Source organism: Natator depressus, chromosome 9 (genome assembly GCF_965152275.1).
Source record: "Natator depressus isolate rNatDep1 chromosome 9, rNatDep2.hap1, whole genome shotgun sequence".
Taxonomy (NCBI): Eukaryota; Metazoa; Chordata; order Testudines; family Cheloniidae; genus Natator; species Natator depressus.
Window position 1 is genome coordinate 31,904,530 of NC_134242.1, and position 13,819 is coordinate 31,918,348.

Below are 13,819 nucleotides of genomic sequence, written 5' to 3' on the forward strand. Positions count from 1 at the left end.
CTCTCCCTTCTGGGAGGGGATGGGATCCAGGAGGACTCAGAAAGAAATGTCACAAGAGGACTTCAGGCCCTCAGCAATCTAGCTGCAAAAGGTCTCATCAAACCTGCGATGGGGTTCATGTGCTCTCTAAATGAGCTAAAAATACTTAAAAAAAAATAATAAAAAAAAGACAAAGAAAGTGAAAAAGATGAAGAAAAACCTTAAAGGATCTTGGAGTTGTGAGTCCTCTGATTACTCTTCCTCCTTCCTCTCCTCCACAGAGGATAGTAAATTGTCAGGCTCTGATTCCAGTCAGGACCAGGGAAAGACTCAGCAAAGGATTTTTCCCCTCTGAGAAATTTGAGACCCTGTGCAACAAGGTTGTTGTATCCACTATTCAGATTCAACCTGAACAAAATACCAAGAGTAAGCCTCTAAGGAAATTTTTCCCCTTGAAATCCTCACCTGATGCCATGATTCCCCTACATTCCTCCTTCAAGGAAGTAATCAGGAATGAATAGGATAGGCCAGACACAGGCAAGCACATTAACAGAAATGATCTTTGCTTCTATTGGATCCAGGAATCAGAAGTCTGAATTACTGAGATACCAAAGGTTGACACTGCTGTAGCATCCCTGGCTAACAAAATGGTTATCCCGTCAGAAGAGGAGTTCTATCCTAAGGACCCCACAGATAGAAAAATAGGCCCCTCTCAAAAATAGACTGAGGCCTCCTCAGCCTCTTGCAAGTTGTCCCTAGCAGCTATTTGTGTTTCAAAGCCTCTCTCTCCTGGCTGGAAAATCTCAGAGCCCTCAAGAATAGATCACCTTGACTTCAGCTCTATTTTAAATAAAGGTTCCTGGGCAACAGCATTCATTGTTGATGCCTCAAAGGACATGATGAGTTCTCAGCCAAAGCCATGGCCTCCAGCCCCATGACCAGGCACCATCTGTGGCTTTGTCCCTGGAAGGTGGATAGCTAATTGAATCAGGTGCTGTGCTCTGCTGAATTCATGGGCGGCCTGCTTTTTGGAGACAAGCTAGATAAGGTAGTGGTGGACAGTGCCTCAAAATCTAAACAGTCTCTTCTGAGGCCACAACATGCCTGTGAGAGACTATAGACTGGCCTTCTGACAAAGGCATTTGTTTCAGCCTTCGTCCTGGCAGAAATATCAGTGATGTGAGGGCAGGTTCTGCAGAGGAACTATGGCTTGGGAGAAAAGCCCTGAGCCCTGCCACTCCCAAAGCCTCTTTATGACAAAGACCACATAGTTCTCTGCCCAGAGCTGAAACTAGGGGGCAGGATTTCCCATTTCCTTCAACCATGGGACCAGTGGGTCAGGGAGACTGAGAGTCAGGGATACTTCCTCAAGTTATGGGGTCCACCCAATCTATTTTTCATCCAGTCCGCCATCTCAAAAAGCATGGTCTAATCCAGAATGAGATATTTCACTTCCCCGATGTGGGAGTAATAGAGAGTGTTTCCTCAGAAGAAAGATTATCAATGTTCTACTCCAACTTCTTTATTGTTCAGAAGCATACAAGGGGAATCTGAGCCATTCTACATCCCAAAATGCTCAACAAGTGGATGAAGAGAATGAAGTTCTGGATGGAAACCCTAATCTCTATGGTGTTATCCCTGTCCCAGGGGGATTTTATGACTTTTGGTGCCAGATTCTGGTGGATGCATACCTCCAAATCCCAATCAGACTGTGCCATCGTGGGTTCCTAAGGTTTCCCTACGGCAGGAAGCACCATCAATATTGAATGCTGCCATTTGGCTTGTCCTCAGGCTCCCTCTCCTTCTCCCCAGTCTTCACAAAGAAGTTGGTGGTAATCATACTCAGACACAGGTCACAGGGGATCCACCGTATCCCTTCCTGGATGACATCTTAATCAGAGCTCCACCTTAAGCAACAGCACACAGAGCTATGTCCCTGACCTTGAATCTCTTGCAAGCACATGGCTTTATTATCAACATTGAGAAAAGCTCCTTGATTCCACCCACCCAAATAACTCACTCGGGAGTAGACAAAGACGCCTCGTTCGCAAGAATATGTCCATCTCTAGAGGTTCCAGAAGATTCAAGATCTCCTCTCATTGTTTTGGAACTGCACTTGAGTCTTCAACGGTAGGCCTCCTAGTATTGTGCATAGGGATCATTCCATGGGCACAGTCACACATCAGGCGCCTTTAAGGCTGCATCCTAAAAGTATGGGACTACTTCCAAGAATGCATGCAAGAATAAGTGAAATTTCCAGTGCTGGTAATCAACTCTTTAAAATGGTGGTCAGCCCAGGGCAGCGTCTGCAAGGACATGCCCATATGCCTTCCAGATCCCCTGATCCTCACAACCAGTGTCAGCCTGGTAGATGACTGGCTGGGGGGGCATGCCTGAGATCCCAAATAGTTGAAGGTGTGTGGAACCTGGAGAAAGAACCCACATCATAAACTTCCTAACTAAGAGCAGTCAAGCTGGTGGTATGAAGCTTCCAGTCCGGCCTAAAGGGGAACCACATTCTGACTCAGTCACATAACACAACCATGGTTACGTATGTGAACAACCAAGAGAGAATAAGAAGCCCAGCGCTATATGCAGAAGCAATGCAAATCATGCAGTGGGCGTGGCAGTCTCTCCTCTCCCTCAGGGCAGTTCACATAAAGGGAGACCTGAACCAGATGATGGACTTGCTCAGCAGGCACAATGTGAACAACTCTGAGTGGTGCCTGAATCCAACATGGCCAAAATTCTTGGATTTCTTGGATTTGCTTTGTGTTCCTGGCACCAGCTGAAAAAATTGGTCCAGATAGAGGCGTTTACTTTCAATACTCTTCTAGAAGAAAGAAGTGTTCTGATAACTTTGGAGGACAAACCCAGTGATACCAGTGCTTCCCTTTCAGTAGTCAGCCTGTTAGGTGAAACCAGTTCAGGTCCGGTTGAAGCCCAGGACCTTGTGAGGAGAGGTCCTGTCTCTTCGGAACCTGTAACGGTGAGCCCAATTTCAGCTTTATTAGATCCAAAAACTGGGTCTCCTCGCCAATGTGGGGGTCTTGGAGTTATTCATCAAATAATTCGGCCTGTCCTCAGCTGACATATTTGCAAATCACATACGCACAGAGACCAAAGTACTTCACCAGGAAAGTGGACACCAGATCCATGGGGAAAGATGCCTTATCATGAAAACGGTCACAAGGCCTCCTCTATGCATTTCCATCCTTCCCGCTACTTGGGAAGGCAGTCCAGAAAATAAATCAAGAACAGGCAACAGTAATATTTTTAACCCCACATTGGCAGAGGAGACTCAGTTTTTGGACCTGATAAAGCTGAAATTGGGCTCACCATTACAGGTTCCGAAGAGATGGAGCACTTCCTCACAAGGTCCTGTGCTTTATCCCGACCTGAACGGGCTGCATGTAACAGTCTGGCAATTGAAAGGGAAGTGCTGGTCTCACTGGTCTGTTCTCCAAAGTTATCAGAATGCTTCCTTCTTCTAGAAGAGTATTGAAAGTGTATTCCTCTGTCTGGACCAAGTTTTGCAGCTGGTGCCAGGAACATGAAGAAAATCTAAGAAATCCACGAATTCTGGCTATCTTGGATTTTCTCCAGGAAGGCTTTGACAAAGGTTTTCAATCCAGCACCATTGTGTGTCAGGTGTCTACCCTCAGTAGCATGATGTTTGCAGAATCTGTAGGTTCTCTGGCAGAGAACCTCTAGGTAGCCAGATTCCTTAGGGCAGTCCAGTTAGCCAAGCTGGCTATTAGACCTCATTTTCCCAAGTGGGCCACTTATATTGAGAGCCCGGACAAACCATCCCTTTGAACCACTGACATCAGTGTCAGCATTTACTTTATCCGTCAGAACTTGCTTTCTGTTACCATCATGTCTACCAAGCGAACGTTGGAGCTGTTGGCACTCTCTATGCAGGAACTTTACTCCATGTTTCTTGAATACAAGATGGTGCTCAGAACTCTGGAATCATTTATCCCAAAAGTGATCTCTTCTTTCCACGCTTCTCGAGAGTGGTTCTACCTTCATTCTTTCCAAGGTCACAACATCCCACCGAGGAGAGGTGGTACACCTTAGATGTCAGAAGGGCTCTGAAAATTTACCTCAAATGTTCAGAGTTCACAAGGAGATCAGGGTCCCTGTTTATATCCTTCTATCTGAAATACCAGGGTCTCAGAGCTGCTATGTATTCTGTTGCTAGATGGATTAGATTATGCATTGTGGAAGCGTACTAGGCATCAGAGACTCTGGTTCCAGAAGGGGTCACTCCATGGGCACACTCTATGCAATCACTGGCAGCCTTGTGGGCAGAAAGCTAATGCATCCACAGCGGAAATTTGTAAGGCAGCCACCTGGTCAAACTCTGCCTCCTTTCTCAAGCACTAAAAGGGGGACATCCTGTCTTCTGCAGCGGCATCCTTTGGCAGGAAGGTGCTGTAGGCAGTGGCTGGAAATGATTTTGCCCTTTGAGTAAATATTACAGATGGGAAGAGATACTGTTTTTCCTTTTTCATAGAATCATAGAATATCAGGGAAGGGACCTCAGGAGGTCATCTAGTCCAACCCCCTGCTCAAAAAAGGACCAATCCCCAATTTTTGCCCCAGATCCCTAAATGGCCTCCTCAAGGATGGAACTTACAACCCTGGGTTTAGCAGGCCAGTGCTCAAACCACTGAGCTATCCCTCCCCCCTTTTCTGTTGCCTCCGTACATCTGCTCGCTGTTTCTCAGATGTCAAGAATTTTGGGAGATGCTGGGTTGCAAAGCAGAAATTTTCTTACCAGCAATTTCCTTTCCATTAGCAGTGTCTTCCTCAATTCTACCCATCCTGGATGGCTCATGAGTCAAGGGTCAGTTACTAAGTGAAATTACCATATGACAGTCTTCCTTGGTCTAATGCACTGGTTCTCAAATTGTAGGTGGGGACACCAAAAGCCAGGGCTGGCTTAGACTTGCTGGGACCCGGTGCCAGAGCTGAAGCCCAGGGCCGAAGCCTGAGGGCTTCAGCCCTGGGCAGTGGGGCTCAGTTTACAGGCCTTCTGCCTGGGGTTGAAGCCCTTGGGCTTCGGCTTTGGCCTCTTCGCCTGGGGCGGTGGGGCTCGGGCTTTGGCTTCCAACCCGAGGTGGTGGGACTCAAGCAGGCTCAGGCTTCGGCAGTGGTGCAAGTAAAATCCATGTCTTACCGGTACGGGGGGGGGGTCACCAGCTAAGGGGGTATGTGACCCTCCATGTGACTCCCCAGCCCCGGGGCTCTCATGCTCTCTCCGTCCCCTCCTCACATCCATCCTATGTTACCTGGGGCGTGGGGGGGTTGGGCTCTGTTCTCCTTCTCCGGCTGCACCGGAGACAGGGCTTGGGGAGGGCGGTACAGCCGCCAGAGGAGCTGCCAGCGTTCTGCTCCTTCCCTCCCCCCCCCCCAGCGGGGAAAGGAGCAGAACTCCCAGCCCTGCCCCCCAGCCTTCTCCGGCGAGGCTGCTGCTGTGGTACACAGACTGAGACGCAGCTCCATGGAAGGGCAGGGGGCGGTGCTGGGAGTTCTGCTCCATCCTTCCTCCTACTGCGGCAGCAGCCCCGCTGGAGGACAGGGCTGTGGGGGCAGGGCTGGGGGAGGTACAGCTGCCAGAGGAGCTGCCGGCATTCTGCTCCTTTCCCCACTGCCCCTCCCAGTGGGGAAAGGAGTAGAACCCCCAGCCCCCCTCCTCCCCACCAGCAGGGCTGCTGCTGTGTCTTACCAGTACCGGCTATAAATAGCTTGCTGGGAAGGCTACAGGAGTGTACCGGCCTACTTGCACTGCTGGGCTTCAGTCCCCTCTCCTGGGGTCGTGTAGTAATTTCTGTTGTCAGAAGGGCATCACAGTGCAATGAAGTTTTTGAGAACCCCTGGTCTAATGTATGTAGTTATTTTGTCATCTCTGGAATATTTGTTAATGATGCTAGCAAGCTTTGCAATTTGGGAATAACTCATCTGGAAGCAAGCAGGAACTGAGGGTGTATGGCAAGACCATGTGGCTCCAAAACTCTGATTCACCTCCCTGAGCTGCAAAGAGAGGAGAGTAGCTCAAATGTCAAGAATTGTGGGGGGACACTGCTAGCAGAAAGAAAAATTCTTACCAATTATTTCCTGATTTTAGCCCCATGTCTTGAGGTTAATAATTCTAGGTGTTCAGATAGTACAGTGAATGACTCACATAGGATCTAGAATAACACTTTAACCTCAGAGTTGTTAAACCTGTATATAGTTCTTACTTATAAAACAGGAAACAATTATTTAAATATTCATAATCTTAAGAATAATTTTTGTTTGGATTTAAATACATTGATCAAGGCCAACATAAAAGTAACTTCCTTTTTGTGTTAGGAAGTTCCATTTATTTAAATCAAAATAAATGTTTTCCTTTTTTTTCATCAGCTACCAGAGGAGAAAAGGAATAATTATAAATGAAACCTCAGTAGTTGTGTATGCCCAGTTACTCACTGGTCGTAGATATCAGCTAAATCAAAATGGTGACGTTTATTTGGAGAAGCAGTGGTCAAAACAAGTTCTTCCTTTTGTTTACCAAACTATTGTCAAGGTAAATATTCCAAATATTCCTAATCTTTTCTTGTATAACATTTTCCTTTCCATTAGGAAAGGATTAGAACAGCAGTTCTCAAACTGTGGGTCGGGACCACAAAGTGGGTCGTGACCCCATTTTAATGGGGTTGCCAAGGGCTGGCGTTCCCCTTGCTGGGGCCCAGGACTGAAGCCTGAGCCCCATTGCCCGGGGCCGAAGCCCAAGGGCTTGAGCCTTGCGTGTGTGTGGGGCCCCTCAGGTAACATGCCCCCCACCTGGGGCTGAAGCCTTTGGGGTTGGGCTTTGACCTCCTCTCACCGGCTGCCGAGAGCAGTGGGGCTCAGGCTTCGGTGTCGTCCCCCCCGGGGTCGTGTAGCAATTTTTGTTGTCAGAAGGGGGTTTAGGTACAATGAAGTTTGAGAACCCCTGGATTAGAATGCATACTTTAAAACAGACAAATAATAAAAGAGTTAATCAGCATCTTAATTTTATGGTAATAGTGCATCCTTTCTAGTACAAAAAGTATATACTTTGTCAAAAGCGACATTAAATGGTATATATTTTTCCATTTAAACTATCATTTCAAAAGTGTTGGCAGCTAGACTGAAGGCTCTTGTCACAAAAGTTGTGACCCTACTGCATATTTTAGTTTGATTGCCATGAACTTTTGTGATGACATTTTGAATAAGATACAGTAGTCATCTTGGACCAGATGTAGCCCAGTAGCTTTATGTAATTTCACTGACAGTATTACTTTCAAAAACTGAGTTGATGTATATTTTAGATAGTGAGGTTAGCATGAAGGAAATAGTTCGTAGTTTACTTTATCGTGATTGTTAGATATTTGGTAATAAATATCTATTTAGCAGACCTGTTAAAGAACATATTGGGATTGACAGATATTTTAACACCATAGATTTTATCTTCTTATTTCATATAGGATATCAGTGCTTTTGACTCTCGTTTCTCCAACATCAAAACCTTGGATGATCTGTTTCCTGCTGGAAGTACAGTCTTTATGCTGGGGAGTCCTTACTATGGCTGCACAGGAGAAGTTAGTTCAAACATTTATTCTTGCAAGATTTCTTTTCTTACATGCCTATAAATATCAAGGGCCAGATTCTCTGGTGCTGTGTGGCAGAATCTAGCTCTGGAGTCAGTTTAACCAACCCAGGTTGGATTACTTTGGTGTCTTAGTAGACATAGGTGAGCTCCTGCCTCTCCCCTATCATGTTGCTAACGTAACAGGGAAAAGGGAGCATAACTAGAATGTCTCATCAACATCATGATCATCAGCTATGGTTTTGTTCCTGTGGGGCTCTTTGCAGTCAGACTGATAGCGGTTCTAACTACGTGCAATGGGACTGGCCCTGTAAAGAAGCTGCACCAAGATCTGAGGAGGGCAAAGTTGAGCTTTAAGGTGTTTTTGCCCACCCCCACACTTGACCTATTTATCTGCCCAGAGTATAGACCCCAAAGTCTGGTCCCAAGTCCGTTTTGAAACGACCTCTTTTTCTAAATGAGAGAGGTAGTATTTGTCTGCCATTTTATATATATATATATATATATATATATATATATGCAGTGAATTTACACATGTAGCTTAGGCTTCTCACAGAAAGTATAGGTCTAGATTTTTTACCTCAATTATTCCAGCAGAGAGTTGAATGAAAAGAAGTGAATGAAGTTTATTAACTTTGTTTTCTACCAGGTGCAGGATTCATGTGATGTCATCACAGAAGGTAGAATTCGTGTAGTTTTCAGTATCTCATGTGAACCGCAGCTTGATTCCTTAATACAGAACCAGCATGTACGTATTTTTGTTTTCCAGTAAATACTTAAATATTGTGTCAGATATTTTTGTCAGTGGCAAATTTCCTTCACAGATCCCAGTTTTCTTTTGTGCCACAATCCATATCCTTCTGTAAAAGACTGAAGTACTAAAACAATCTCATTCAGGGAGACTGTCTTAATACTAATATATTGTAATGTAAGGCTGAATACAAGGTTCTGTTCAGAGCATTGAACTGCACTCTTACTGTGCAGTTCCATACCCACGTCCCATGTTTTGCATCCTCTGTGAGATGATCTAGTTCTACTAGAGTCTGGCTGCCAGTTGTGCTGCTCCTTTATGTGTTCCAGCATTTGGTGACCAGAAACAATATTTCCGGACAGTGAGAAATGGGGATCACCATGTGCTTATAACTTTTTTTTACTCAAATCATTGCATTGGCTTCACTTTCATTTCTGGTTGTCATTAACACCTTAAACTGCAGTATTTAAAACATTGATCTGGAAATCAACTGTTCAGGAGATCTAGTCATCATGACAGTTAAGGTGAGCTGGGCGACTGGCAGTTAGTCCCTGAATTTAGGCAGTTCATGACAAGACAGCAGGGTTTTTTCAATTGATGGTCCTTTCCTTTGTAACTAGTTCCTATTAATGATCTGTAAGAGCCTAAGCTGACAAGTTTCAGAGCAAGATGCGAGATGTTCTTGCTTGGTTTAGCTCAGTGTTTTTCAAACTCATTGAGCTCAGGGACTGTATTGTATTTTATTAGTCCCAGTCTAGATCACTGCCTCATTCTGCAGCTAGACACTCTAGCAACACAGTCCCTGCTCCAAAGAACTTTGTAAATTCCTCTGGGCCTGGTATGGGATGTGGAAAGGGGAAATGTTCATCACTTATCTTCTCCCTGGCTCCTCAGACCAATGGAAGGGTCTCCTGCAGGGTTGTGGGAGGGTTTCCCGTCCTCTCCTCCCAACCCTCAGTGCAGGAATAGCAGAGAAATATGTACGGTTGGAAGGTAATTTTTAAAAGGAAATAATTGGGCTTTTAAAAATAATTATAGTACTTTATTGCCTATATCCTGTCCTAGTATATAGTAATATATTTTTATTTTTAAAGAAATATTCTGTGAAGTACAATCCTGGATACGTTTTAGCCAGTCGTCTTGGAGTGAGTGGATATCTTGTCTCCAGGTTTACAGGAAGCATATTTATTGGAAGAGGATCCAGGAGAAAGTATGTTTGACTGTAATAAATTTCTTTGTAATCAAAATTCTCAATTATGAATGTAAAATTATAGATTATGTGCTATGGTAGATTCCACCTAATAGCAATCCTGATATTAGCAACTTCCAGTTAATGGGAACATTTTGCCAGGAACCAATCCCATCCCATTAACATCATTGTTGATAGGATTAGGATATTGACACTGGCATGCTGCTTATCAGCAACTTTTTTTTAAAGAAAGGCCCCACCTGCAGGCAGGTTTGCAAGTCTACAGGCAGGGAAGGAAGTACTGAGATGTGCTGAGCACTCCTGCAGATAGGTTTATGAGGCTGCATCCAGGAATGGAAGGGCTGGGGCATGCCTTCCTCGCTGCAGCACCGCAAACCTACCTGTGGCTGGTGCTCATCCTGTCCCAGTGCTTCCTTCTGGGGCTGCAGCCCAGCACATGGGACTGTATAGGAGGTAAGAGGCTGTGGGCTGGGCTGGGAGGTTGTGGGCTGGGCAGTAGTAGGGAGCGGAGCTGCAGCCCAGCAAATCTTACTGCACGCGGGATCACACAAGGAGATAAGGGAGTGCAGGCTGGGAGGGGAGGCGTAGGCAATAGTGGGGAGGAGGGCTGCATCCCGGGTGTTGGAACTGCATGATATCTCTCCCTGCGCTCTCCAGGCTGTGCCCTGCTGGGAGACTGCACACAGGGAAGGGAGCACTGGGACATGCTAAGCCTTCCACTTATTAGCAACTACTGGATAATAGCAACTTTGGCTGGCAACCAAGGGGTTGCTAATAAGTGGAAGCTACTGTAGACAGAATTTACTTATGTTTTTATGTTTTCATCCTATTTGACATCTCAGTATTAATAAATTCTAATGGGATCTGTGATATAAAATTGTTTTGATAGTGTATTTGATATAAACAATGTTTTCAAAAAGATGTATTCTGTAGTTAATAGGAGCTTAGTTTGTTAATTTTCTGAATCGGAGCTTTGTTCTGGTTGTTTAAATGTTTTTTAAAAAAACCCTAAGAATCGCTTAGATTTACTAAGTATCAAAAAATTGTTTGTTTAGTTGAAGTGATATTCTAATTGACCATTAATAGAATATTGCATCAGATTAAAAATTGAAAAATTTAAATTAAAAATCCCAGCTGAATCATACAGTACTCCCACACTTCATATATTTTTTGGATTCTTCTCTTGGAGACACCTTCAGTATGTTAAACCCAGGAGGCTAGTAGATTGAGACTCTGTAATTCTAGAGGATGTTGTTCTGAGTTTATGCCCCCCAATGCTGATGCCCTTCCTGCCTCAATCAGAAAATGAGGTATAAGCTGGGAACTAGTACATTTGAAAGTGCATTTTAAAAATTTTAAGAAAAATCAATTAAAAAATAACCCTCAACTGGGGCATTAGTATAGAAGACTTTTCTGTCAAGTGAGTTTTGGGTGAGAATTTTTCTTTAAATCCCTCATCTGTAAATATATTTCACCCTTACAACCAACCCTCCAAAGCAAGGAGACCCCGAGAAGTCTATATTCAAAGCCCGTTAACAGTTCTTAATTGGCTAGAAAGATTACTGTTGACCAACCCAAGATACCTGAGCTACTTCAGGCCAGGCAAAATGCCTCTAAAGTGTGTCCAGCCCTTGATTGTGCTGAGGACACTGGGGTGGAACTAGGACTGTATTGGAGTCCCCTCTTGTAGTACAGAGCACTAACTCTTCGCCACAAAGATGACAATCTTTGTTTGTTTGTAATTTGTGTATTTATTGAATAACAGTTCAAACTATGCAATTGTGTACAACTTGTGAAAAAGATAGTAATCCAAAAGTCACATGATATGCTTTCCTAAAACTCAAAACACCTGTTTCCTGTTAGACCCCACAGAGTGATTATACCCAACTCTTATACAGCACTTTTCATCAGTAATTCTCAAAGTGCTTTACAAAGTAGGTCAGTATCATTAGCAGATAAAGATGTTATCAGAAACAACTTTTCTGAGGCTCAAGTCAGATGTCAGTAATTTTTCCTTTACAAAACTTATTTTTTTGTTTTGCAGTCCACATGGAGACCACAAGGCAAATGTGGGCTTGAATCTGAAGTTTAATAAGAAGAATGAAGAGGTCCCTGGCTATACTAAGAAGGTTAGAAATGAATGGATGTATTCTTCTGCCGTAGAGCAACTTCTTGCTGAGTATTTAGAAAGGTAAGAGTTGAATAATAACTTCATATTTCTGAAATTATTGTACTGAAATTGTAAATGGGTTTTATTCACTGTGCAAAAGTTTATTATTGATGACTCTGGGGCTGGAGGTAGGGTAACCCAAATCCTGGTTTAATGAGAAGTAAGTGTATCAAATGAAGTATTTTGAGGTGTTTCTGATTTTTAGACTTAAAACGGACTATAATTCAGCATGAAATAGCAAAGGAACAAACTCAGCAACATTAAGAATGTCATGGAAGATTCTTAAAGCTAAGATTAAAGAAATTGAAATAAATGATATTTTCTTCATATTTTCAATGAACAATCTGTACCCAGTCATAGCTTTTTCTTTGCTGTGTAGAGACACACTAATTTTCTTACATTTATAAGTTACTTTGGAACACTTTTCTATTTGAAGAGAAGCGATGGCTATAATTTGGGATCTGTGTTTCAAAATCAGATGGTGACAACTGTAATAAGACATTCTGAGTGTGGGAGGTGTCTAAATTATTTCATTTTGTTGTGTAGAATATTGACATAAACACATACTGCTCCAGTGTGCGGGAATTTGAAAACACCTCATATTATAATAGTTACACTGCATAGGAAATCCAATTTTATTGTATGATCTATATTACCTTCTGAAACCACTTTGAAATCAGTTTATATCCCACTGTAGTCTCTCCTGATTGATGAGGAATTAAAAACTGAAATGAAGGAGGCTAGTGTACGGAAGTGATCCTGTGGAGGAGACAAATGAATTAAACTTTCATTTCTAGACCAATGCTGTTGTCATCCAGCATGTAGTACACTTGATATCTCATGGGTTTATATTTACAGTGAAAGATGACTTAGTCATTATCTAGCCCCTTAGTAATTGCCAGAGGCTGACTACAATTACGTAAAAATAACTGCATAAATGGAAAAAAAATAAGCAGCCTAAAAAGCAAAAATGTTAAGCTACCATGTGGAGCTTTGGTGACACCCCAATTCATCCAAGTTCCTCTCCAGTAACTTGTCATTAGAATCCCTCAGCAACAGTCTGCCTCTGTAACTTAAGTTTACTTTATGGAGAGGGGGATGGAGCATGTGGGATCTTCCAATTTCTTCTTTATTTCTCTTTCTAAATGCTCCCATGTCATAGAGATCCAGCCTTTTAACCAAAGAGGGCAGGACACAGGCCCTTCTGGCGCCCATCAGTACTGCTTCTGAGGTTGCATGATGGAGTTGGGTGGACTTAGAGAAAGGGAATGTGTGTTCTGAGTCCTAGCAAGAGATGATCTTGGACAGAACTCTGATTTTCCGTCTTTTGTCAGCATATTAAACTGCCTATTTGGCCAATAAAACTCTGTACATTTACGAAAAGCTACTGCACCCTGGATTCCAGATTATTTTGTTTCTATTAAGCACTTGTTTTTGACCTTGCTGTATGTGAAACTATATCCCTTTTATTATTAGGGTCCCTGAACTGTTTAGTTATATTGCCAAAAATAGTCAAGAAGATATATTCTATGAAGATGATATTTGGCCTGGCGAGGACGAGAATGGGTGAGCAATGTTTTTGCAGTTTGATTAAATAGTATTCTATCTGACAAGTTCCAGATATTGACCTCTGTACATTCAAAAACTACTGAAGTCGCAAAGCAAAGAAGGGTAATTATTTCAGTATTTTTGGAATCATCCAGTCTAAATACTAGACTAGAAATTTTGCTGTAATAAAAATGTGCAGAAATTCTTCAAGTACTGAAATACAGTATCTGCAGGCAAGGAAAATGCTCAACTTGAAGATTGGTAGACAGGAAACTGGTGGCAAGAGGGATTTGACAGTACTGAAAATGGCTGCACCACATAATGATGGCCTTATTTAAATAACTGAAACCTGTTTTTTTTCCTTCAGGACCAGACTCATTATAGGATGATTTTGACAATTATCAGGATATTGTATATCTTTTCGAGAGACATCTATTTATCACACCTATGCCTCATATTTGTACACTTTAGTTCTCCATGGTTTTTAATTTTTGCTTTTAAAATAATCTTCATTGGGTGTTTTTACTGATTTTTGTTTGA

At 43.0% G+C, this 13,819-nt stretch overlaps 1 protein-coding gene across 1 annotated transcript in view; it reads left to right on the forward strand.

Annotated features, from left to right (window-relative positions):
• Positions 1 to 13,819, forward strand: part of XRN1 (5'-3' exoribonuclease 1) — a 78,938-nt gene that overhangs the window by 36,961 nt on the left and 28,158 nt on the right. The window contains exons 21-26 of the mRNA XM_074963837.1: positions 6,394 to 6,556; positions 7,479 to 7,592; positions 8,250 to 8,348; positions 9,446 to 9,561; positions 11,606 to 11,752; positions 13,208 to 13,297. Coding sequence (XP_074819938.1) covers positions 6,394 to 6,556; positions 7,479 to 7,592; positions 8,250 to 8,348; positions 9,446 to 9,561; positions 11,606 to 11,752; positions 13,208 to 13,297 — 729 coding nt within the window. The remainder of the gene's footprint in view (positions 1 to 6,393; positions 6,557 to 7,478; positions 7,593 to 8,249; positions 8,349 to 9,445; positions 9,562 to 11,605; positions 11,753 to 13,207; positions 13,298 to 13,819) is intronic.